The sequence below is a fragment of the Dermacentor variabilis genome, chromosome 2, assembly GCF_050947875.1.
Source record: "Dermacentor variabilis isolate Ectoservices chromosome 2, ASM5094787v1, whole genome shotgun sequence".
NCBI lineage: Eukaryota > Metazoa > Arthropoda > Arachnida > Ixodida > Ixodidae > Dermacentor > Dermacentor variabilis.
Window position 1 is genome coordinate 182,688,226 of NC_134569.1, and position 22,551 is coordinate 182,710,776.

The window sequence follows — 22,551 nt, forward strand, 5'->3', positions numbered from 1 at the left end:
TGAAAGTCACGGGATCAAATCCTTTTCGCGGCAGCGGCATTGCAACGCGGGTAAAATGAAAAAAAAAAGCCCACGTACCGTGCATTACGTGCACGTTAGGGAACCCCAGCTGGTTAAAATTGATACGGAATCTCCCACGACGGCATGCATCACAATCGTAACGTGGTTTTGGCAAGTTTTTTCCAAGAATTTAACTTTTATTTAAATATTTTTGCGTTGTTTGTGCATGGTCTCGCGCTGTCTAACAATATTCAAGGCGGGAACTGGGAGGGTATGTATAAGGAGCACAACCGCAATCATCGAATGAACAATATGAGCAAGCGGTGAATAAGTTACCGAAAAGCTACAAAGAACAAGGAGTCTGGAAAAAACAACTTATGCTACATTGGCAGCGCTAACTTATGGTTGTTTGGTCCACCACGTGAACAACCCGAAGGCAGTTCACGCAGCTCGCGGTGCGCGATATATGCTATTACTGCTAATCAAGGGAAAACACGGGGAAGGCGGGAGATAGAAATTCAAGACGATGACCAAAACGAGAACAAGGTGAAACCAGGAGCCAACATTTCGACAAGTAGATTGTCTTCTTCAAAGCGATATATGCTTTCCTAGCCACAGTATGTATAGGTGGAGCTCTTCTAAAGGGGAGAGGGTATAAGGCGGGAGGGTGAGGTCACGATGGAAGGAAGGAAGGAAAAAGTGGAGAAGGAAGGCAGGGAGGTTAACCAGTGTAGCGTAACCGGTTTGCTACCCTACACATGGGAGCGGGATGGGGGGATGAAAGATGGGAGGAGGAGAGAGAGAGCACATAACACAGCAAACACATCGTCAGTTACAGTCCGTCACTCTTGCGCGGTACGCGACATCACTGTCACAGCCGCTTGTCCAAGCCCGTATCCTTCATAAACCGAAGTAGTCCCTGCGTCGCCTTCAGCTGCGATGTCTTCTGTCGGCGATATGTGAAAATGGTTGCAACTGACAATGGTCTATTGTCCAGGTGCGCTAGAACGGACGCCTTGGACTGTCTCTGAACATTATATTCAGGACAGTCGCACAGAATGTGTTCCAGCGTCTCCTCGCAAAGACAGGCATTGCAGAGAGCGTTGTCGGCCATTCCAATGCGAAACGAGTAGGATTTCGTGAAGGCCACCCCTAGCCATAAGCGATAAAGCAGGGTGGCCTCACTTCGGCGGAGTCCAGTTGGCATACACAGTTGCATCAATGAGGGCAGGTCGTGTTGATGATTGCTGCGGTTGGTCTGGCTGCTTGGTGTGGACCATAGAGAGAGCGTGATCTCCCGTGCAAGCACTTGAAGGCTTCTGGCTGGGTCGGACCGTGAAAGTGGTATGGCCTCTTCCTGTGTGTCTTCAAGAGCTGTCCGAGCGGCTTTATCGGCGTCTTCATTTCCTATGACGCCGCAGTGACTTGGCAGCCACTGAAACGTCACGTGATGTCCTTTCTCATGTGATGTATGAAGGAGGCATCTAATATCGAGCACGAGCTGTTCGAATGGCCCGCGACGCAGAGCTGATAGCATAGATTGTAGGGCTGCCTTTGAGTCACTGAAAATTGACCATTGTCGAGGTGGTTCCCGATTGACGAAACAAAGTGCAGCGCGAAGAGCAGCTAGTTCCGCAGATGTAGATGTCGTTGGGTGGTCAGTCCTAAAGCTGATGATAATACCTCTTGCTGGGACGACCACAGCACGGGACGAACACTGGATGTTTGTGGAACCATCTGTATAAATATGTTCACTGTCCGCGTACCTCTCGTGCAGATGAAGCAGAGACAGTTGTTTCAGCACAGGCGACGACAAATCAGACTTTTTCCCGATTCCTGGTACACTGAGATGGACTGTGGGGCTGACAAGGCACCAAGGGGGTATCGAGGTTTTAGATGCAGCGGTGAAGCCCGAGGGAAGTTTGTCGTTGTACTTGGCGATAGCTTTAGAGAATGATGCTTGGTGCCTGTCTGAAGGTAGTGTTGCAAGGTAGTGATAGGGGGCACGTGCAAAATGTCTGATATGCGTTCTCAGCGCTTCCACCGTGATGTGAGTTTCCATTGGATGGTCCCGAGCAATCGCAATAGTTGCCTCAGTTGACGTGCATCTGGGCAAACCAAGACAAACTCTGGGTGCTTGAGCTTGTGCTGCCTGCAGAACACGAATATTTGTCTTGCAGGTGTTGTTCAGTACAGGTAGACTGTATCTTAAAGAACCGAGGAAGAGAGCTCTGTAGAGTCTCAGCATTGCGTCTACTGACATCCCCCACGTCTTTCCTGTCAAGTATTTAAACAACTGGGAGGTTGCTGTCAGGCGCCGTTTCATGTAGGCCACGTGCGGGCTCCAATTGAGGTCTCGGTCGATAATTACGCCAAGAAATCTGTGGGTTCTGACGTAGGAAATGGTCCGCCCATTGATTGAGATGACATAAGGCGTCATTGGTTTGCGAGTAAATGCCACTAGGGCGCATTTTTCTGGCGATATGTTCAGACCTCGTTCACACAAGCAGCTCGCTGTCAAAGTAGCCGCTCTTTGAAGCCGTGCACGTATCTGAGGGCGTGTGACTGCCGAAGTCCAGACACAGATGTCATCTGCGTATATTGAAATTTTGGTGGTAGTTGGCAAGTGTTCAGCAAGCCCAATAAGAACGAGGTTGAATAAGAGCGAAGCACCGCCTTGAGGAACGCCCCTGCTGGTATAGCGTCGCGTAGTTGGGCCATCGTCAGTTAGCACATAGAATGATCTTGCAGAAAGGTAACTTGCAATCCACAAAAATACTCGACCACCTAGGCCAACCGTCACAAGAGCGTCGAGAATCGCCTCATGTAATACGTTATCGTATGCCCCTTTCACATCCAAGAATAAAGCTGCAGATAAACGTTTACGGGACCTTTCGTGCTGGACATATGAAACGAGATCAACTACATTGTCGATGGAAGAGCGGTCACGTCGGAAACCAGCCATGGAATCCGGATAAATCTTGTAGTATTCAAGGTACCATTCCAGGCGGCCAAGGATCATTCGTTCCATTATCTTTCCTACACAGCTGGCCAACGCAATTGGGCGGTAAGAGGTGAGCTCTAGCGGGGATTTGCCCTGCTTCAAGATTGGCACCAGGCGGCTCACTTTCCATTCGTCAGGAACATTTCCCTCCTGCCATGAGGTGTTGTAGAGATTCAATAGTGCTATCCGTGCGGATTCTCCGAGATAGCACAAGGCTCGGTATGATATACCATCTGGGCCCGGAGATGATGAGCGCCTGCAGAGAGCTAGTGCCGCCTCGAGCTCCTCCATTGAAAAAGGAAGGTCCATGCGGCAATCACGGGAATGGGGGACGTCATCTCGGGCTGGAGGGTCTGGACGTGTCGCTTGGTCTGCCATCCGCGCACAAAAGTCTTCTGCGACATCGATGTCTTGCCGCCCTTGGAAAAGCGCGAGCGCCTTGAATGGAAAACGCTGTTCCGGAAGGCAATGCAGACCTTGCACCGTTTTCCAAATGTGAGACAGCGGCTTGCGGGGGCCGAGCGTCTGGCAAAACGTTGCCCAACGTTCAGACGCTAATCTATCCATTCGACGCTGAATCTTCTGTTGTATCCTCCTGGCTGTCCTAAGGTCATGGATTGATTTAGTACGCCGATATCGACGTTCCGCCCGGCGACGAAGTGCGCGAAGTCGCTCTAATTCTATGTCGAAGTCGTTTCGCGTGTAAGAGGTCGTCAGCATGCGAGTGGCGTTTCGCATCGTATTTTTAATTGTTTGTTCTAACCCAGAGGGTAGGCCCTCGCTGCAGGCATCTTCCATATCAGATTTGAAGTTGGCCCATTGAATCGTCCGAATGGTATTCCGTGGGCCAGATCTAGACGACAAGCCTTTGATGTTCAGATAGGTGGGAATGTGATCACTCCCATGTGTCTCAATATCTGGAAACTACTTCACATATCTGGCGAGAGAGTTGGAGACGAAAGCAAGGTCGAGGCAGCTGCCGTATGTCACGCCTCGAAGAAAGGTGGGGCTACCATCGTTCAAGAGAGTAAGGCCATAGTTGTAGGCGCTGCTTGATAATCTTCGTCCTCTTGCATTTGTCTTTGTGGAAGGTGTGTTACTTGGGCACTAGGCACGAAAACACACACGACACAGGGAAGGAGATGGGACAGAGCGCCTGTCAACGGCGTCTGACACGCCGGCTGCAAAAAACAAAAGAAAGAAAATACGCTAAGAACGCACACTAAGTGTTGAAATTTAGCATAGTGAATAGATTCTGAAGCTCTCTTTGAAACCTTTCTGCCTATTGGTTGGAATGTCTAGAACTTATAGATATGGTATGATTCTCTGTATTTTCTTTCTCGTGCAGAACGGAAATTTGACTGTAAAATGTATAGTCTAAGTTCATCAAAGTTATGACCTGCTTGGTTGAAATGCTTGGCGACGGCTTTGGGAAGCTTTTTAGCTGTGTCCACGCGATGTCCGTTTAATCTGACGTTCATTGATTGTCCTGTTTCGCCGATATATTGTTCCTTACTGAAGGAACATTCAAGCACATAAATCCCATCCGAACTTGTACAAGTGAAGCTAGATTTGATTTCGTGTGTATAACTATTTGCGGTGCTTTTAATTTTAATGTCACTTTGAAGGTGCCTGCAGGTTTTGCACCTGGGGCGACAACATGATTTTATTACGGGGGAATGCTGTTGACTGACTTCTGCGTGCAGTGGCATGACTGTAATGTTCCTGTTTTGGCGATAGCTAATATTAGGTACATCCGGGAGGGCTTTTCTCAGGTGCTCATTACTTGATAATATTGGGTGGTATTTTCGTAGGATGTTGTTTACTTTTCCCAGTTTCTTCGCCAATTCCGACTGGCTCTCCAATCTTGACGCGGCATCTTAAGCTCTATCGAGAGCAACTTGAGTATAGCGCAGTATCGAAACTCGTAGCGCAACAAAAGATGAAGAAAGGCAAACACAACACGAACACTTTCGTTGCGCCGCCCATTTCTTCGTATGTCATCTATTGCTGCGCTCCAAGTTCCAGGACGTAAAAAGGCGATCGCAGAGAAAGCAGACATATATGTCCGAAAAAAGTAAGTGTGGAAGACCGAATAGGGCGGACAACAAGCTTATCAGGATTAGTTAGCATTAGCCATACTAAAATAAACTTATCAATAAATGTTAAATGATGTTAGCTTACAGAATTTTACAGCACTGGAATAACTCTAATGGTGCTGATTAAAACGAAGGCAACTCCGTAATTCAGAAATGTTAGGAGGTAGCGAGTACCATTGCGCAACGAATAAAATCGGACCTTTAGCCTTTAGCCCGAAATAACCTTTAGCCCGAAGAAACGCTGCCGTATATTCGTTAACTTCGTCTTCGTGAACTGGCACATGTGAGGCGCTGAAAACTGTCCTCGAACAATTCGCAAAGAAAGCGAACTTTCCCAAACTACAGTTTTCCGTGCCTGCTGCTGCGGCCGCCGTCTCGACGAGTAGCTCGCGCAGAGGACAGCGTTCATGTAAATGTTCGGGCTTACATCTGTACTCTCATTCGTACTACCTCTACATACTTGTCGGCGAACGGCTGTGTTCTTTGCAGAATCACGCATTCAAGCAACAAGCTTTACCTAAACATCCTCGCTGCAACTCAGGTACGCCTTAAAACGCGCAAAGCGCAGTGTTGTATGCCTTGCTCCCAGTGGAGTCACGCGACTTTTCGGTGGGTTCAGCAAAGTCCGCCTATCCAGAAGGCAGAGTAATCCTCGGTCACGCAGGACACCTGATTCGCGTGGCGGGGGTCTCAAAGGCCTTACTGCTTTGCCGAACACGCACGTGAGTGCCGTGCTTCTTACGACGCACCAGAATGTAACAGTCTTATAGCGCTTAACAGCTGCGGCAAAGCTTTTCTTGCCGTAGACTCAAACATTTGCGTTGGATGTGCCTAATTTTCATTTTTCTGTGCGAGAGCTATCTTCTAAGACAGCAGTAGCAAGCACAATGGGAATGTCCGGGAGTGTTCGGTTAGAAAGCTCTGCTTTAAAAAAAGATCAGACGAAAAAGTTGACTAGAGGACGCAATTAATACTGACTCCCCACACGCACCAAACAAAATCGCGAGTTGCTGGAACTTCGATTCACATATATTTTACCCGTCTCAAAAGTGTTTTATAGGAACTCTTCAATCCAGCGGCAGCCAAGTGGCTATGGCTTTACGCTATCGAGCTCGGGGTCGCGGGTTCAACTCCCAGCCGCGGAGGGCCACATTCTGAGTGGGGGAGAAATGCCGGAATGTTCGTGCACTTAGACTTAAGTATATGTTAAAGGACCTCACGTAGCCAAAATTAATGCGGAGGCCTATGTTACGGCATGCCTCATAATCGGATGATGGGTTCGGAACCTAAAGCCCCACAATGAATATTCTGCTTCCGGCATAAACCCACGTATGCATTGAATTATGGAGGTGAGTAATAGTTCGCATAACGGGTATAAGCAGAATCGTTTATTGACGGAAATATGATGTGTTCTCACGAACAGCTCATGCATGTCCAGGCAGATCAGGATATGCGAATGAAGCATCCGTTTACTAACTTACGACATACTGAAGTTGGCGAAACTGACCCTTATTTTTGTTTTCGTGCATCAATTAAGCTCCATAAATTGCTCTCTTGTCACGTTCAGATCAGTACTAGCTGCACTAGCGACAGTACTCTATGTGTCTGTGCTATAGCTACGAAGGAAAAAGCGGTACGAATCAGTCAAGTTTGTATGAGGTTGTTTTGATTTTTGCATCACAAGAATTCCTATCCAGAACGACAAATATAATTGCACTCGCTCAAATTACCCAGGGCGGAGCTCCAGCACTTAAGTGTGATGTACGTCGCCAGCCGGTCACACCACGTTAGCATCTCAGTGTCAGAGTTAAACACAAGACAATAGTCACCGAATTACAGGGCCACACTTCCCGCCATTTGTCACAGACATGCCCGCTCATGCTGAGTTTAATTCGTGAAGCTGAAGCCAGACTGTGCGTTCCCGCGAATACGAGGGTGTTCACTTCCTAGGTCAGTTGTTTACTTACGCTTGCTTTAAGGACGCGCTGGTGTTTGTGAAAGCAGAAGCGAAATACGAGGCACAATTTCCGCAATATCTGCAGTACAAAAGCAAAAAAAATATATATCGTAACTATCATTTTCCCAAAACATTACCACAAGATAGCACTGACGCATCACAAGAGGTAATCAAGAAATCGCTAGTTTATTATATTTATTAGGATCGACAGTTGGGCTTCTTGGTACTGCATCGTTGGCGAATTAAAGCACTTTGATGAAGAGACGCAAAAAGGACAGAGAGCTCGTATATGCGTCTTTCTTTTGTGTGTCTGGTCGCCCAAGCATTCTACTCGTAGTTTCGAAACGCCGTTGGTAATCTGGGCTGGTATTCACAAAACGCTCATAAGAGGAAGCTTTAGCTCTGGTGCTTCTATCTAAATACATGTAAATGGAGAACTCGTTTTTCTCAGCGACCATTGAACTAAATTTGACGAGGTTTGTTGCAGCTAAAAGAAAATTTTGAAATCTAGTGAGTGTTTGTTTCAATATTTTTCATTTAGATCGTCAATTACGAAAAATTGGCAAAAATTTTAAATTTTAAGAAAAACGAAACTATCTCAAGTTTACAAATGAGTTAGCAAGGAAAAATGATACCACAGTTATGCGAATTACATCTGATAATAAATCTGAAGCGGACAAAATGGATATGTTAAACATGAATCTAAAGAAATACAGTAATATGGAACTACAGCTTTAACAGAACACTTGTACACAACGTAACAAATTCACGTAAGACATAAATAGACACATCGAATTTGTCCACTTTGAATGATCTAATGGATGCTGTATGCAGAACCGCGGTATTTATCCTTCATGCAGAGCTATTAGTTTGCACACTTACGCGTGATTAACTCAAGGGGATCAATGTGTCCTGTAAATGTCGACCACACTTGTTTTCATTCATTAACATAAACTTTAACAAATGCACCCTTTGGGGTGCATATTTCCCACACAACGATAATCATCATCTGTCTTGCTTGCGTTTCCTTTCTTGAAAACGCTGCGCTCGCCACTTTCCTGTCGAGAATGATCTGTCATGCTGATAACGCGCACGCCGTACGTGACTTGGAAGTATCGGGCTCGCAGCGATAAAGAAAGGAAATGGGCGCAAACAGATGACGATTATTCACACTAAAACAAACAGCCTTTGGGTCGTATCTTGCCACACAATAATAAACATCATCTCGCTTGTCCGCAATTCCTTTCTTTAACGCTGTGAGCCCCGTACTTCCAAGTAACAAACGGCATGCACCTTATCAGCTCGACATAGAGTTAGTTACCGACAGGAAAGTAGTCGGTGCGCCGTTTCCAAGAATGCAAAAGCAAGTAAGGCAGATGACGATTACAATCTTCACTCTTAAAACGGTTGCACCATTTGGGGTGTAAATTTGTCCCACAACAATAATCGTCATCTGCCTTGCTCGCATTTCCTTTCCTGAAAACTCGGCGCGCGCTACTTTCCTGTCGAGAATGCCGCGTTAGAGAAAGGAAACGCGGGCAAGACGAATGACAATTGTTGTTGTGGCACAAGATAAACCCCAAAGGGTGTACATTTTTCTAAGAGTGTTAGAAACATTTACACCCTTTGGGGCGTATCTCGCCCCACAACAATAATCGTCATCCGTGCTGCCCGCGTTTCCTTTCTTTAACGCTGTGAGCCCGGTACTTTCCAGTCACGAACGGCATGCGCCTTATCAGTGTGACGCAGCATTCTCGACAGGAAAGTAGCGAGGGCCGAGTTTTCAGGAAAGGAAAGGCAAGCAAAGCAGATGACGATTATTGTTGTGGGACAAATATACACCCCAAAGGGTGCAACCGTTTTAGGAGTGTTTTCGACAAAGGTAAACCGTTCGGGGTGTATATCTGCCACACAACTATAATCGTCATCTGCCTTGGTTGCGTTTTCTTTGTTGAAAAAGCCGCGCACGCTACTTTCCTGTCGAGAATGCTGTGTCATGCTGATAACGGGCACGCCGTTCGTTAGTCGGAAGTACCGGGCTCGCAGCGTTAAAGAAAGGAAACGTGGACAAGACAGATGACGTTTATCGTTGTGTGGCCCGATACAACCCAAAGGGTGTAATTTTGTTTTAGAGTGTATCGTTGTGTGGCAGATATACACCCTATAGGGTATACATTAGTATAAGAGTGCATATCTGCCCCACAACAATAATCGTCACCTGCCTTGCTTGCGTTTCCTTTCTTGAAAACGCCGCGCCCGCTACTATCAGGTCAGTAATGCTGTCATGCTGATAACGCGCACGCCGTTCGTTACTGGGAAGTACCGGGCTCGCAGCGTTAAAGAAAGGAAATGCGGACAAGACAGATGACGTTTATTGTTGTGTGGCAAGATACGACCCAAAAGATAGAATTTTGTTTGAGAGTGTTGTTGTGTGGCAAGATACGACCAAAAGGGTGTAATATTGAGAGTGCAGTCGCTTGCAGACGATAAAATTACTGTGTACTTAATATCTGAATTCTCACCAGCTGTATCATCCTTGGGGTGAACTTGTACTTCGTGACAATTGGCAAAGAGCACTTCTCGATAAATGCCGATGCCAACACAGTAGCTTTGGCATTATTAATAATTCCTGCGCAGGGCGAGAGGAGCCATTAGAGCAGGTAGACTCTTACACAATGTACATCCCCCTTTGGGGTGCGTATTTGCCGCACAACAATAATCATCTGCCTTGCTTCCGTTTCCTTTCTTAAAAACGCTGCGCTCACTACTTTCTTACCGAGAATGCTCTGTCATGCTGATAACGCGCATGCCGTTCTTCTCTTGCAACAGTGATAAAGACAGGAAATGCGGAAAGATAGATGGCGGTTATTGTTGTGCGGCAGGATACGACACAAAGGGTGCAATTTTAACAGGCAAAAGCAATCCTGAGCAGAGCTTGTTCTCGACGTGCCCTGAAGTTTGCATTTAACTCAAAGTGAAAGGAGTTCGCACGCTCCACTTTTCATTATTTCATAACATTCTTTGACATTGTACACCTGCTGTTTGCTCTCAGTAAAAGAAAAATGCAAAGCTCCACCTTCGGCGTCTGAAAAAAATCACGTTAATAAAAAGTGTTGATGCATGCCAATGCGAGTAGCAGATACATCAAAGACAGTGAAGCTGTATAACAAAGTTTTCCGAGCTAATCAAACAAACCTGAGTCACAGTGCCCCTCCGTGGAGAGTTCTCACACAGTTACTAAGTACTAGGGGTCTGGGCGGAATTCCCTACGCCGCGACTTTCGTACGGAATTTCTTAGCCAAAAATCTGCAGATCTCACGCACTTTAGGAATCAATGTCAGCGAAGCTTTGTAAGCAGTCTCCTTTGGTTGACGATAATTAACGGTGATGTTGGCAGCAAATGTGCAATTTCTCCAGCGTTTAGTTCAATAGCAGGGTGGTCAGTTGATGTTAAACGTCACCATGCACGCAGCACGGTTGTCAGACTGCGTAGTCCCCAGAACTCACAGGGAGAGGTATATTCTTGAGGCATTGTTGTGGGTCATTGTTCATAATGTCTGGGTGAGTGTTGAACATTATCATTGCTTCACATGGCACATCGCATCGTGGCAGCAATGGTCTGCACCACGTTCCGCTGTGCAGCCAAGACGCTCCTGTTCTGCGCTACAATTCTTTCGTGCATGGATGTCCTCATTGCTGAGTGCACGCTTTGGAGCCATTCTGTTTGCACGTGTGTACGGGTTCCTTCTGCATACGTCGTGTTGGATACGGAGCCTTTTCCTGGCATCACTCAAGTCCCTCGACCACATCCAAAAGCCGTCGCATTCCAATTACGGTGCGCCGGGGCGCGTCTTCACGTTACTGGACCCCTCAGACATGTTGGCGACCCCCACCTCATGCACCGCACGTCGAGCTACTGTCTCCCCCCCCCCCCCCGGTTGACTTTTCCCGAAGATGCAACGGGAGGTTGGCACGGTTCTAGGTAGTTGATCTCGGTCCCTAGCAAAGCTGTTTTGCGGCTCTGGAGGGTCGTTCGAGAACAACCCGTCTCATCCAGCTGAGAGCTTCCAGGTGAGGAGGCGACGCCGGAGGTAAGCAAACCCTCGGACAATGGAGCCCTTGAAGCGTCCCCATTGGCCGAATGTGACGGCCCTGGCACGTGCGTCTACCATTGCAAGAAAATGGTGACACCTGAGCTGGCTCGACAACTGGCCGAAAATGACGTGACCTCGAGAGAACAAAGGGGTTAAAAGCGAGAGGCAGGTAGAAGAGTCTTTTCGTTCTTCTTGCCACGGGCCGCAGCGTCCGATTTGCTGCCAGCCATCGATGAGTTGATGATTGTTCATTACTTTGTGCTATTACTTTAAATAATGTAAATAAACCGTCAGTTCTCAAATCCTCCTCAATGTCGGCCAACTCCTGCACTCAACGGCAAGATCTAATAACTGGTGGCAGCGGTAAGGATGAACCTTCGCCCAAACAAGTCCTGAGGAACAGGGAACAGCGACGAAAAAAGAGCATTCGACACAGGGAGTCCTGAGGAACCGGGAACAGTGGACCGAGGAACCTGATGGCGTGGTGCTGCATCCGTGAGTGAGCGTGTGGTTCGTTTTTTTCCTTTTGATTCGCCACAGTTCAAATTTTGCGTGTTTACCTTGATGGTTCTAGGAATCGGGAATTCGTTGCATATTTTCTGTTTGCACGAATTATTTAAGGAAAACACTTCTAACCACCAGTCGGGGCAGCTGCCATGGATCTTAGAAGGTTGACGAGGTCAGACTTTTTATTGTTCGAAGAGTTGGGAGTTGAGCCGAACGAAAAGTTGGAAAAGCCAGCTATCCAAAAGGCAATTCAAGATATTGGCAATGATGATGAAAGCATTAAGAATACTTGAGAAGTGATACAAGAAACACGGGAGCGTGAGCGTCAAGAATGTGAGAGTGAGCGTAGCAATGATGATGAAAGCATTAAGATTGCTTGGGAAGAGATACAAGAAACACGGGAGCGTAAGCGTCAAGAATGTGACAGTGAGCATAAGCGAGAACGGGAAAAGCACAAAAAAGAGATCACAGAGCTACAGGTGTACCTTCAGAAATCACACCCAGAGGCGGTAAATGAAGGGGAAAACCGTAGCAGATCAAGCGAGGTCGAGCCATGTCAGATGGACCAGTGGATGATACCGCACTAGGTTGGAGAGGACATTGCCTTATTCTTGGTTCATTTCGTAAGAACTTGTGAAGGGTGTAATTTCGCTCAGCACGGGCACCTGGTCACAACGGTTGGTGACTGTTGGCAGCGAACATCGTGGAAGATTAACGGCGAATGACGCGGAAAACTACGACAAAGTAAAGGCAGCGCTGTTGAGGAGGTACCGAATTTCCTGGGAAGCATTTAGGCAGTGATTCAGAGAAGCGAGCAAAAAGATCGACCAGGGCTACTCAGAGTTTGCGTATGGTTTAAAAACAAACCTTGTTGAGTGGTTCAAGGGTGCCGAAGTGTACCAAAGTAGAGACAAAATTATAGAGTGTATTTGTCTCGAACAATTCTACCGCAGGATTCCACAGCCAGTGAGGTTTTGGGTGCAGGATAGAGATGCCGTAAACATGGTAGATAAGGCGGATCGGCTAGATGATGAGTAGGTCATGCGACGAAAACTCACTACCGACGACGAGCGTTCAAATGGAAGGGATAATTCGAGAAGGTATATCCACCACAAAAAACAGACACAGGTAAAACCTACCGAGATGGCGGAGTCGATTAAAAAACTCAGGAATGGAACAACGAAAAAGGAGCTACAAGCCCGCCGGAGGAGGGGACAAAGAAGGTTGATAGGCGAGAGTTCGAGCAGAGGCGACCGGTCCGATGTTATCAGTGGCAGGGCCTCGATCACTTTACATCAGATCTAAAAAGAAAGCCGGTAGTGCTTTTCCACGTGGGTGGAAGCGACGAAAGCTTGGAGCTACTCCGTCCATACCTCAAGGAGCTACGGATTAGCGGAAAAAACCTGTAAGGTATTAAGAGACAGCGGAACAACCATGGACCTAGCTCACTCTTCTTTTGTAAACGAAGAGGACTATACAGGGAAAGTAAACTGGATCAAGTCAGTGCTAGAGCAACACAGAGTGTGTCTGCCAATAGCACGAGTGACAATTTCCGGTCCTTTCGGAAAACTAGAGACAGAGGCAGACGTTTCCAAGGCGATACCAATGGACTACCCGTATCTCTTTTCAAACCATTCGCAGCGTTTGTTACGAGAGCGCGGTCAGGAGTTCGGAGAAGGAAGCTCGCGAGCACGCCATATGACCGCTCAGCTGACCAAGGACCCCAGCACAGCAGTGGCAGAACGCGAGGAAGCGCATTCCCTAGTAGAACCTCGGACAACGGAAGAAGAAGAAAACAGTGTGACAGTAGAGGTGCCAATTAAAATGATCCCCGTAGAAAACTCACGTAGCGAAGAAAGGTCGTCAGTGGAAGTAACAGAAAGGGAGAGAAGCTCTGTACTTTCACCTGCCTCTGGGGGCTTTGACAGGCCACGTGGACAAGGAGTCGCACAGCGCGGAGCAACAGAGGGACCAGACTCTGACACGTTTACAATACAATGCGGAGGAGGACATAGCTAGGCGCAACGTTGCCAGCCACAAAAAGGGAGGACTGCTGTAGACACTACCGAGATCGTAGGGGCCGTATCCTCGACCGGTTAATCGTTCCGGAGAGGTATCGGGCGGATCTCCTGACTTTGTGTCATGGAAATGGCTGGTCAGGCCATCTAGGAATCAACAAAACGAAGGAGAGGCTTTTGTTAGAATATTGCTGGCCAGGATACATTAAAGATGTGCAAAATTATGTAAGGTATAGTGACGCGTGTCAGCGAGTTTGGAAGCCGGTAGATAAACGCATGGCACTTTCAAAGTTGGTTCCCTTAATCACGGAGCCATTTTGTCTGCTGGTGATTGACACAGTCGGGCCTTTGCCACCCAGCCGATCAGGGTGCAAGCACCTTTTGACCATGCTCTGTCCCGCGACAAAGTTGCCTGAAGCGATTCCTTTGAAGGTACTGAGCTCCACCGAGACAGTCGACGCTCTGTTGTCCGCGTTACCGCGAATCGATTTTCCTGCGGAGACTCAGGCTGACTAGGGGACGGTATCTACATGTGCTTTAGCCTCGACGTTCCTAGAAAGGTGTGGTGGGCGGCTGAGACAAAGCTCCTTGTACCATCCACAATCAAACAGCGTTGAGAAGATGCACTCGGTGTTTAAGAGAGTGTTGCGTGCATTGTGCCATGAAAACAAAGCATACAGGGAGGATTCTTTAGCCGTAACCCTGTTCGCGTTGAGAACAGTCCCACATAAGGCAACGGGATTCACTCCTTCCGAGCTGGTGTATTGCGGACGATCCGTTCCCCCTCAGGATGTTAAGAGAAATGAGGGAAGGAACAGGTGTAAGCCAGACGATGGTCAGTTACGTTTTAATATTGCTGGATCGCTCAAATGTCTCGCGAGAACTGGTTGAAAAAAACCTAAAAGAGGGCCAGGAAACCGCAAAGGCGTAACATGACAGAAATGCGCGTAAGCGAACATTTAAGGGAGGCGACACGGTCATGATCCTAAGGCCTTCACGAAAAAACAAACTTGGGGTTAGTGAGACGGATCTGTAAAGGTTACCCAGAAAATATCGCAGACTAACTACACCCTAGAAGTTCCCGGGAAAAGGAATAAAGCAATCATTTACCACTGCAATTTAATGAAACCTTATTGTGTAAGGGAAGAGGTGGTGAACATGGTGGTAAACACGCCTGAAGAAGTAGCGGTCGAACTTCCAGTTTTAGCGACAGTGACAGATGCGGAACGCTCCACAGAGGAAAACCTCAATCTGTCTGCAAACCGACTCGTTCTCGAGGCCGATCAAGTAAGCGACCTCCCGAAACTCTTTGAAAAATTTCCCCAATGTTTCAGTAGCTGGCCAGGGGAGAACGACGCTCATTACTCATGAGATGAAGTTGACATCAGACGAGCCCGTCCCATCCAAACCGTACCTGGTCTCACCTCGTCAGCAACAAATAATGGAAGTAGAGATCAAACGAATGCCTGAGTTGGGAATCATTGAGCATGCAAACAGTGATTACACTTCCCCGATGATACTCGTAGAGGCGAGGGAGAAAGAGCCGCGTCCATGTGTATACTATATTTATTTATTTATTTATTTATTTATTTTGCATACTTTCAAGGCCAAGTAAACACTACAGAAAGGAGTGGTAAAATATACAACAATTGCAGTACAAGGGAATAATAGAAAATGAAACTATAAGGCACTTTGAATGGTGATCTTGAAGTTAATGGAGTCACAAATTGAGACTGTGGAGGTGGGAAGGCAGTTCCATTCAATGGCTGTTCTTGCACTCGGTGCAAGAACAGCCATTGGAAATTGAATCCGATTACAAGGGACCAACTTTACCCAATACCTAAATTACAAGAACGAGTTGAAAGAGTGGGCGGAGCCCAGTACATTTCATCAATCGACTTAGTTAGGGGGTACTGGCAGGTGCGCATGTCAGAAAGCTCAAGTTGCTACGCAGCATTCACTTCCCCACTTGGCACATTCCGACCGCTGATGTTAAGTTTGGGGCTTAAGAACGCGCCATTTATCTTTTCCAAGCTGATGGATGAGAGACCTACAGGATTACGCGATCCCCTTCCTAGATGATGTGGCTATCTTTCCTAAAAGCTGGAACGATCACATGGAGCACTTAAAGGGAAGCTGAAACGGTTTTCAATTTCCATGAATTGCTGGAATTTGGAAGAACAGACCTAATAATTTACGGTTCCGAAATTTTTTCTTCGTTTTGTAATATAAGAGGCGCAAATCGCTTTCTAAATCACCCCCGCGGAAACACCCCCATCGCTTCCCGGAGCGCCGGGTGAGGTGGTTGCCAGTGGAGAGAACCGGCGAGAGTGACGTCATTCGCGGGTACCGAGCTGCCGGACCGGCGTGCTGACATGTGCTGGCATGCCTCTGTCCATCCTGCGCTTTACTGAACGACGCTACGAGAGATCTGCCGCCGCCGCCGCCGCTCACGTTTGTTTTCTTTTGCGATTTTCGTAAACTGTTCTTTCCTTCTGTGCTGCGTGAGTGACTACAGCCAAGGGCGCCCAACATGCCCTCGTTCTGTGCAGCATTCGGCTGCGCGAATACAGGCTTGCGAGACGATGTGGTGTTTCACAGGTTCCCGAAGGACAAGTAGCTTGCAGCGCAGTGGGTCCGTGCGGTGAGGAGAGATAAGTTCGTGCCGACGAAATCAACTGTGCTGTGCTCGGACCATTTCCGTGATAGCCGGATAGCCTTACGACAAATGCGGAAGCGCGTTGTTGCTAGCGTTGCCATACTCCGTTTCATACATCAGGTGCAACGCTGTGGATGCTTGAGATACTTCTTGCAGTGGCTGCGTTCGCCCTTAGAAAAAGTTCGGTGTTTCTTGACCCGATTTTTTAGAAAATTTTCCATATATAAGTTGAGTTCTGAATGAAAAAAAAGAATTTACCCACAGAAACAATCCGTGTACTTATACGGCTGCTAACACGTTCTTTTAAATCAATTTTCTTTTCGGCATTCTTTAATTGCAGCCCGTCGCGGCAGCTTCACGTGCATGCTCGCGCGAGCAAACGCCACTGGCACGCTGCGAAGCATAGACGGAAACGCGCGCAGTAAGAAATTTTGGTGACCAGACTTCGTGCGTAGCTTCCACAGCGTTGCACCTGAGGTACGAAATGGAGTATAGGCTGAAATGGAGTATAGGTGACGTCCGACGTACGGTTGCAGTTATCGTGCTTACCACAAGTCGGTGCTAAAACTGCCTAATATCTTTATGTCAACACTAGCATGGAGCACGCATACCGATTCTTGATCGAGCCACAATCGCAAAGTCGTCGAACCATAGTATAAATATTGCACAATACCTCTGGCCATCTCTGAATGTGTATGATAAGCAACTTCGATGACTGTACCTCGCAGCACTGCATGTGCGCGCTTTGAAACGCAGCACTTATGTTCGCGATCGTGTATCAACACTAAAAAAACCACGGGACTTTAGACAAGCAGCGGCAAGGTGCTTGACATCGCGAAATTGCAGCCGTGTTTACAATCTAATGAGGAGTTAGTGCTTCGGCATTCTTCCAGCAGCAAGTTCCCAGTAACACTTTAGCGCATTTTTTTCTCCCATCATTGGAACGTGCAGCTACATGAAAAAAAAAACATACGTACCAGTTAAGATTTCCAACGCGCGAGAAGGTGCAAAACATCGCTCTCGCCGTTGGCACACTCAAAATCGTCGTTGCCGCCGTTGCCGCCATCGTTCTCCGTATAAGCTGTCGGTTCGAACATGTACGGCGAAAATACAAGCTGTCCGAGACAGCGAGAACGTTCCATAATGCTTACAACTCAGCTATGAAGCCAGAAAAGAACAGCGTGCTACGCTCTGAAACGGCGGCGCCGACCGGCGACTGCCGCGAATGACGTCACAGGGGCCCCGACCAATCACGGGCAACAGCGGCGTTCGCGCGATGCCCTGAGGCGCTGGTGCGCGTTTTCTTGAAAAAACAGCCGCTTGCGCTTGTTTCCGCCGTTTTTGAACCAGATATTCGTGTTCAGGGAACTCAAAACTGTAGAATGCCGCAGAGAACTCATTTTTTTCGAAAAGTGTTTCAGCTTCCCTTTAAGGAAGGTACTGGCACGTCAACGAGACCGGAGTATCACGGTAAAGGTTGAAAAGTGCAACTTAGGTTGTTCGCAAGTTACCTACCGAGGGCATGCCGCAGCACAAGGGACCTGGTTCTCTCCGAACTAAAGATAGAGCCTATCAATAACTTTCCTGAAGCGCGAACTCAGACGGATGGATGTCAGAGCCTTTCTGGGGTTCGTGGGATATTATCAGTTGTACATCCTAAATCTCTCATAGGTAGCAAGCCCCCTGAAAGACATCCTCTGAAAGGGAGAGCCCGAAAAAGTTCGATGGAATGAGGCCAAAGAAAGCGCATTTCAGCACCTAAAAGAGGTCTTGAGCTCAGGACCAGTGCTTCAGACCGCCGATTATTCAAAGGAATTTATCGTGCAGTGCGACGGTAGTGACAGTGTGTTCGGAGTCGTCCTCAGCCAGGTGGGCGAAGACGCGGAGGAGCATCCGGTATTGTATGCTAGCCGAAAATTACCGTACAGAGAGGAGGCGTACACCACTTCCGAAAAAGAATGCGCCTGCTTAGTTTGGGTGACCCGCCGTGGTTGCTCAGTGGCTATGGTGTTGGGCTGCTGAGCACGAGGTCGCGGGATCAAATCCCGGCCACGGCGGCCGCATTTCGATGGGGGCGAAATGCGAAAACACCCGTGTGCTTAGATTTAGGTGCACGTTAAAGAACCCCAGGTGGTCAAAATTTCCGGAGTCCTCCACTACGGCGTGCCTCATAATCAGAAAGTGGTTTTGGCACGTAAAACCCCAAATATTATTATTATTATTATTATTATTATTAGTTTGGGTGGTCCAGAAATTATCTTGTTAACTATACGGAGCGAAATTCACTTTCGTGACCGACCACTGTCCTCTCACCTGGCTCAAACACATGTCCCCTAAGAACGAACGCTTGCTAAGATGGAGTCTAATTCTCCAGGAATATTGCTTCACCGTCCGTTACAAAAGGGGCAAGTTAAAAGGGAAAACGGATTGCTTGAGCCCGTTGTTTCGGTAAACAGACTTACCTTCCTTTCTTTGACTAACGACGTAGGAAGTGTTATTATGGACTGGAAGTCATACTTGTAGTTTCAAAACTTTGCTTGTGTATAGTTATAAAAGTTGTTTCCATTAATTGTTTAACTTTCTTCCGTTTCTTTTGCAACGACAATATCACTCTAGCCTTGTAGGCACTCGGGTAGATATGGAAAGATGTTTAGAAAGGTGCCTGTAACTGCTTTATCAAAATTGAGAAAAGGAAAAATAAAACCTGGGGTTGATTTTGACACATTAATAGCCTAGCGAGTCAGGGGTGAAGAGCCTGCGCTTGCACGTGGTGCAGCTCTATGTTGCATTGCTTGTATTACGTACGTTCTGCAGGGCCCGGGATCCAGAAATTCGCCACACGAGGCTCGTCACCAGTGCACTACATGTTCCATCAGCGTTCCTCATGACTAGCGAATTGAGTTCACCGGCCATTCCGAACTTCCGGGAGAGGAGGAGCTGTTGGATACGGACCCTTTTCCTGGCATCACTCAAGTTCCCCGACCACATCCAACCGCCGTCGCATTCCAATTATGGTGCACCGGGGTGCATCTACCACGTTACTGGACTCTTCAGGCCGGTAGGCGACCCCCACCTCATGCGCCGCACGTCGAGCTATTGTCTCCCCCCTGCTTGACTCTTCCCGAAAGTGCAACGGGAGGCTGGCACGGTTCCAGGTAGTTGATCTTGGTTTTGAGCCTGCCCTTTCTGAAGTCTTGGAGATCTTTAAGAAAGAGCTCGAGCCTCTAGAACTTACGCATGAGGCTCCCTTTGATGATTCCTTGCGCTTTCTAGATCTCAGGCTGTGCCTTGCTAACAAACATGTGTGCTGGTGCTTCGAACCGAGTAGTAAAAGCCACTTTACCCTTTAACTTCGCACACTCAGACCTCGTTAAACGCGCTATTATAAAGTTATGTCTCGTTAACAGCCTCAATAAATCTTACCCACACGAGATGCAACATAGTCTTACTGCACACGTTGATCGCCTTTCTTGGGCTGGCTACCCTTTGGCCTTAATTTCAGCCATAGCGGAACAGCTTCTGAGGCGCAATAAACGTGATGAGGCCGCTCAGTCAAGGAACCAGCTGGCTGAAAGACGCAGGTTTGGAGTGCTACCGTATCTGCATGATGTCTCCCACAGGCTAAAGAAAATTGGGCAGCGTGAAGGAATCACTGTCGTCTTCTCAGCCCCGAAAAAGTAGGGTAAGGCTCTGTAAGCGTGTAAACGTGCCTAAATCCCATCAGAGTTGTTGCTCTCTCGGGCACAGATAACGTTTTGTGACGTGCACAACGAATGCAGTCTACCAAATTCCCCTGTCTTGCGGCAGTAAATATGTTGGACAGACATGTAGGTGCTTAAACGATCGTCTAAGAGAGCACTGTAACAACGTCCACAGCACTGTACAAGGCCACTTGGGCATCCATTGCCGGGACTCCGGCTGCGTGCCCCTCTTTGAAGATACTGAAGTTTTAGCGAGACACAGTTCAGAGCTCACCCGGGAAATTGTGGAAGCTGATTTCACCAGAAAACTTGGCAGTATGTGCGTTTGTGCTCCCTCTATCGCGCAGACCGCTAGTAAAGTCACGTATCTAAAGAGATAGAAGTCGTAATGTTTTTTTTTTTTTTCAGGTGACCATCCTCTTAGTACAGTGACTTGCTGTTAGAACACCTCTTGTGACTGCCTTTCATTTTCTGCGCATGCCCTCTCTTGTGTATATACACCCGATGTGGCAACGTAATAAAATATTGTTGGAAGTCAGCGCTCTGTATGTCGTCTCTCGCAGTCCTTGTCTGTCGCGCTGTACGTTATTTTTGGTCATGAATTACCAACTAGCCCAAGCAACCACCCTAGTTCCCGAGCAAAGCTGTTTTGCGGCTCTGGAAGGTCGTTCGAGAACAACCCGTCCCCTCCAGCTCAGCGCTTCCAGGCGAGGAGGCTACGCCAGAGGCAAGTAAAACCACGGACAATGAAGCCCTGGGAGCATTGCCATTGGAGGAAAATGCTGACACCTGAGCTGGCTCGACGATTGGCTGAAAATGACGCGACCCCGAGAGACCGAAGGGTTTAAAATTGAGAGACATGCAGAAGAGTTTTTTAGTTGTTGGCACGGACCGCAGCGCCCGACTTGCTGCCGGCCGTCGATGACTTTATGACTGCTCATTACTTTGTGTTATTACTGTAAATAATGTAAATAAACCTTCAGTTCTCAAAATCCTCCTCAACGTCGGCCAGCTCCCGCATTCAACGGCAAGATCTAATAGTGGCCAGAACGGTGGCGGGACGCGCCGGGGGAGCGTTCGCTTCAGACGTGGTGTGCGTCGGATCCGCCGATTTTCGGCCGGAACCACAAATAACTTAGCCGTATCCCACCAAATTTGTTCTGATCTGGTCAAGCAAGTCACCTGGCGCATGTGGACGTGAATTTCACCTAGGTCGGCCGATTTTTTGAAATTTTAGAGCAGTTTTCACTTTACGACGTGGGCGACGCCGTTCAGCCTAACGGCGACGCCAGCGCCCTGCGGCATGGCGACTGCTCCCCGTTGCAACATGGCCATCTCTACATTGACCCAGCGTTGCTATGACCCGGACGCGATGGCCTGAACGACGGTTCCGATGACCGAGGAGCCAAATTCTGCAATTCCTTCGAATATTCGAAGCCAAGCTTTCGTCAACGCGGCCACTCACTGCCTGCTAGAGAAAGCCAAGATGGTGGTGCCCGCCGCCGCTCCGGCCTCCGGCATTCCGGCCAGCCGGACGCAGCCTCCCGCCTCACGCGCGGCGGGAAGCAAGGGCAAGGTCCTCACGAAATGGAAGCCTCGCCCGCTCCTAAGACCCAACCCGGACGACTACGTGATCGCTGTAAAGCGACGTGAGCATATTTCCTCGCGCGAAGCCTTCTCCGAGAATCGCTACGGGACCGCTTTCACGGCTTACCTCGGGTCCGAGCTGTGAAAGACCGCCTCGATTGTCCCTTCGAAATAACAAAAACTGATTGTGATCCACACCCCGGGCCTCGCGACGGCGGACCGAGTCATCGGGCATTCTGCTGTCAACACCGAACGCGGAGCGGTCCCGCTCCGCGGATACCTACGGCAAAATGGCGGAAACGTTTGCCGCGGCGTCATCGTGGTGTGCAACTCAGACACGACGGAGACACTTCAGCAAAAGGTGCGTTGGAGAGCAGGCACCGCTGTTGAGATGAGAAAATTCGGCACATCGAACAAAGTACGTGTTACCTTCGCCGGAAAAGACAAAGCGCGTTTCAATCACTATGACGACATGGTAGTGCCCGTCCAACCCTACTACCGTACGATCCCGGCCTGCGCCAAGTACAGTGCCGTCGGCCATAGGATGGACGCATGCCCAAACCTGAGACAGAACACTTGCGGCCTGTGCGGGCAACAGATTCCACTCGTGGAGGGGATGCGGGCCCCTAACGAATGCGTGCCCTAGTGTTCAGTGTGCGGTGGTGGAGACGCCACAAACTCTCGCGAGTGTACTGAAAATTCCGCAACTGCAAGATGGCTGCTCAAAAGAGCGCGAAGACTAACATGGCGGGCAAGAAAGAACGCTGTCATCTTGAGCTTCCCTGTGAGTCACCGCAACGGGACGTCAGCAAGGCCTAAAACCCCTCAATTTTCAAAAGTAGTGCCATTCTTAGATCTTTCCGCCACCCCGCTCTCCCCGACATATACACCTTCATGCCTCCTGTCGCCACAGCCTCCTCTGCTC

At 48.4% G+C, this 22,551-nt stretch overlaps 1 protein-coding gene across 2 annotated transcripts in view; it reads right to left on the reverse strand.

The window, feature by feature from the left end:
* Positions 1–22,551, reverse strand: part of LOC142571100 (uncharacterized) — a 71,995-nt gene that overhangs the window by 20,065 nt on the left and 29,379 nt on the right. The window contains exons 2-3 of one of the 2 annotated variants that reach the window (XM_075679390.1): positions 9,583–9,689; positions 7,071–7,139 (exon numbers count right to left, since the gene is read on the reverse strand). In XM_075679390.1, the coding sequence (XP_075535505.1) occupies positions 7,071–7,139; positions 9,583–9,689 (176 nt within the window). The remainder of the gene's footprint in view (positions 1–7,070; positions 7,140–9,582; positions 9,690–22,551) is intronic. The other variant, XM_075679391.1, reaches the window with a different exon arrangement.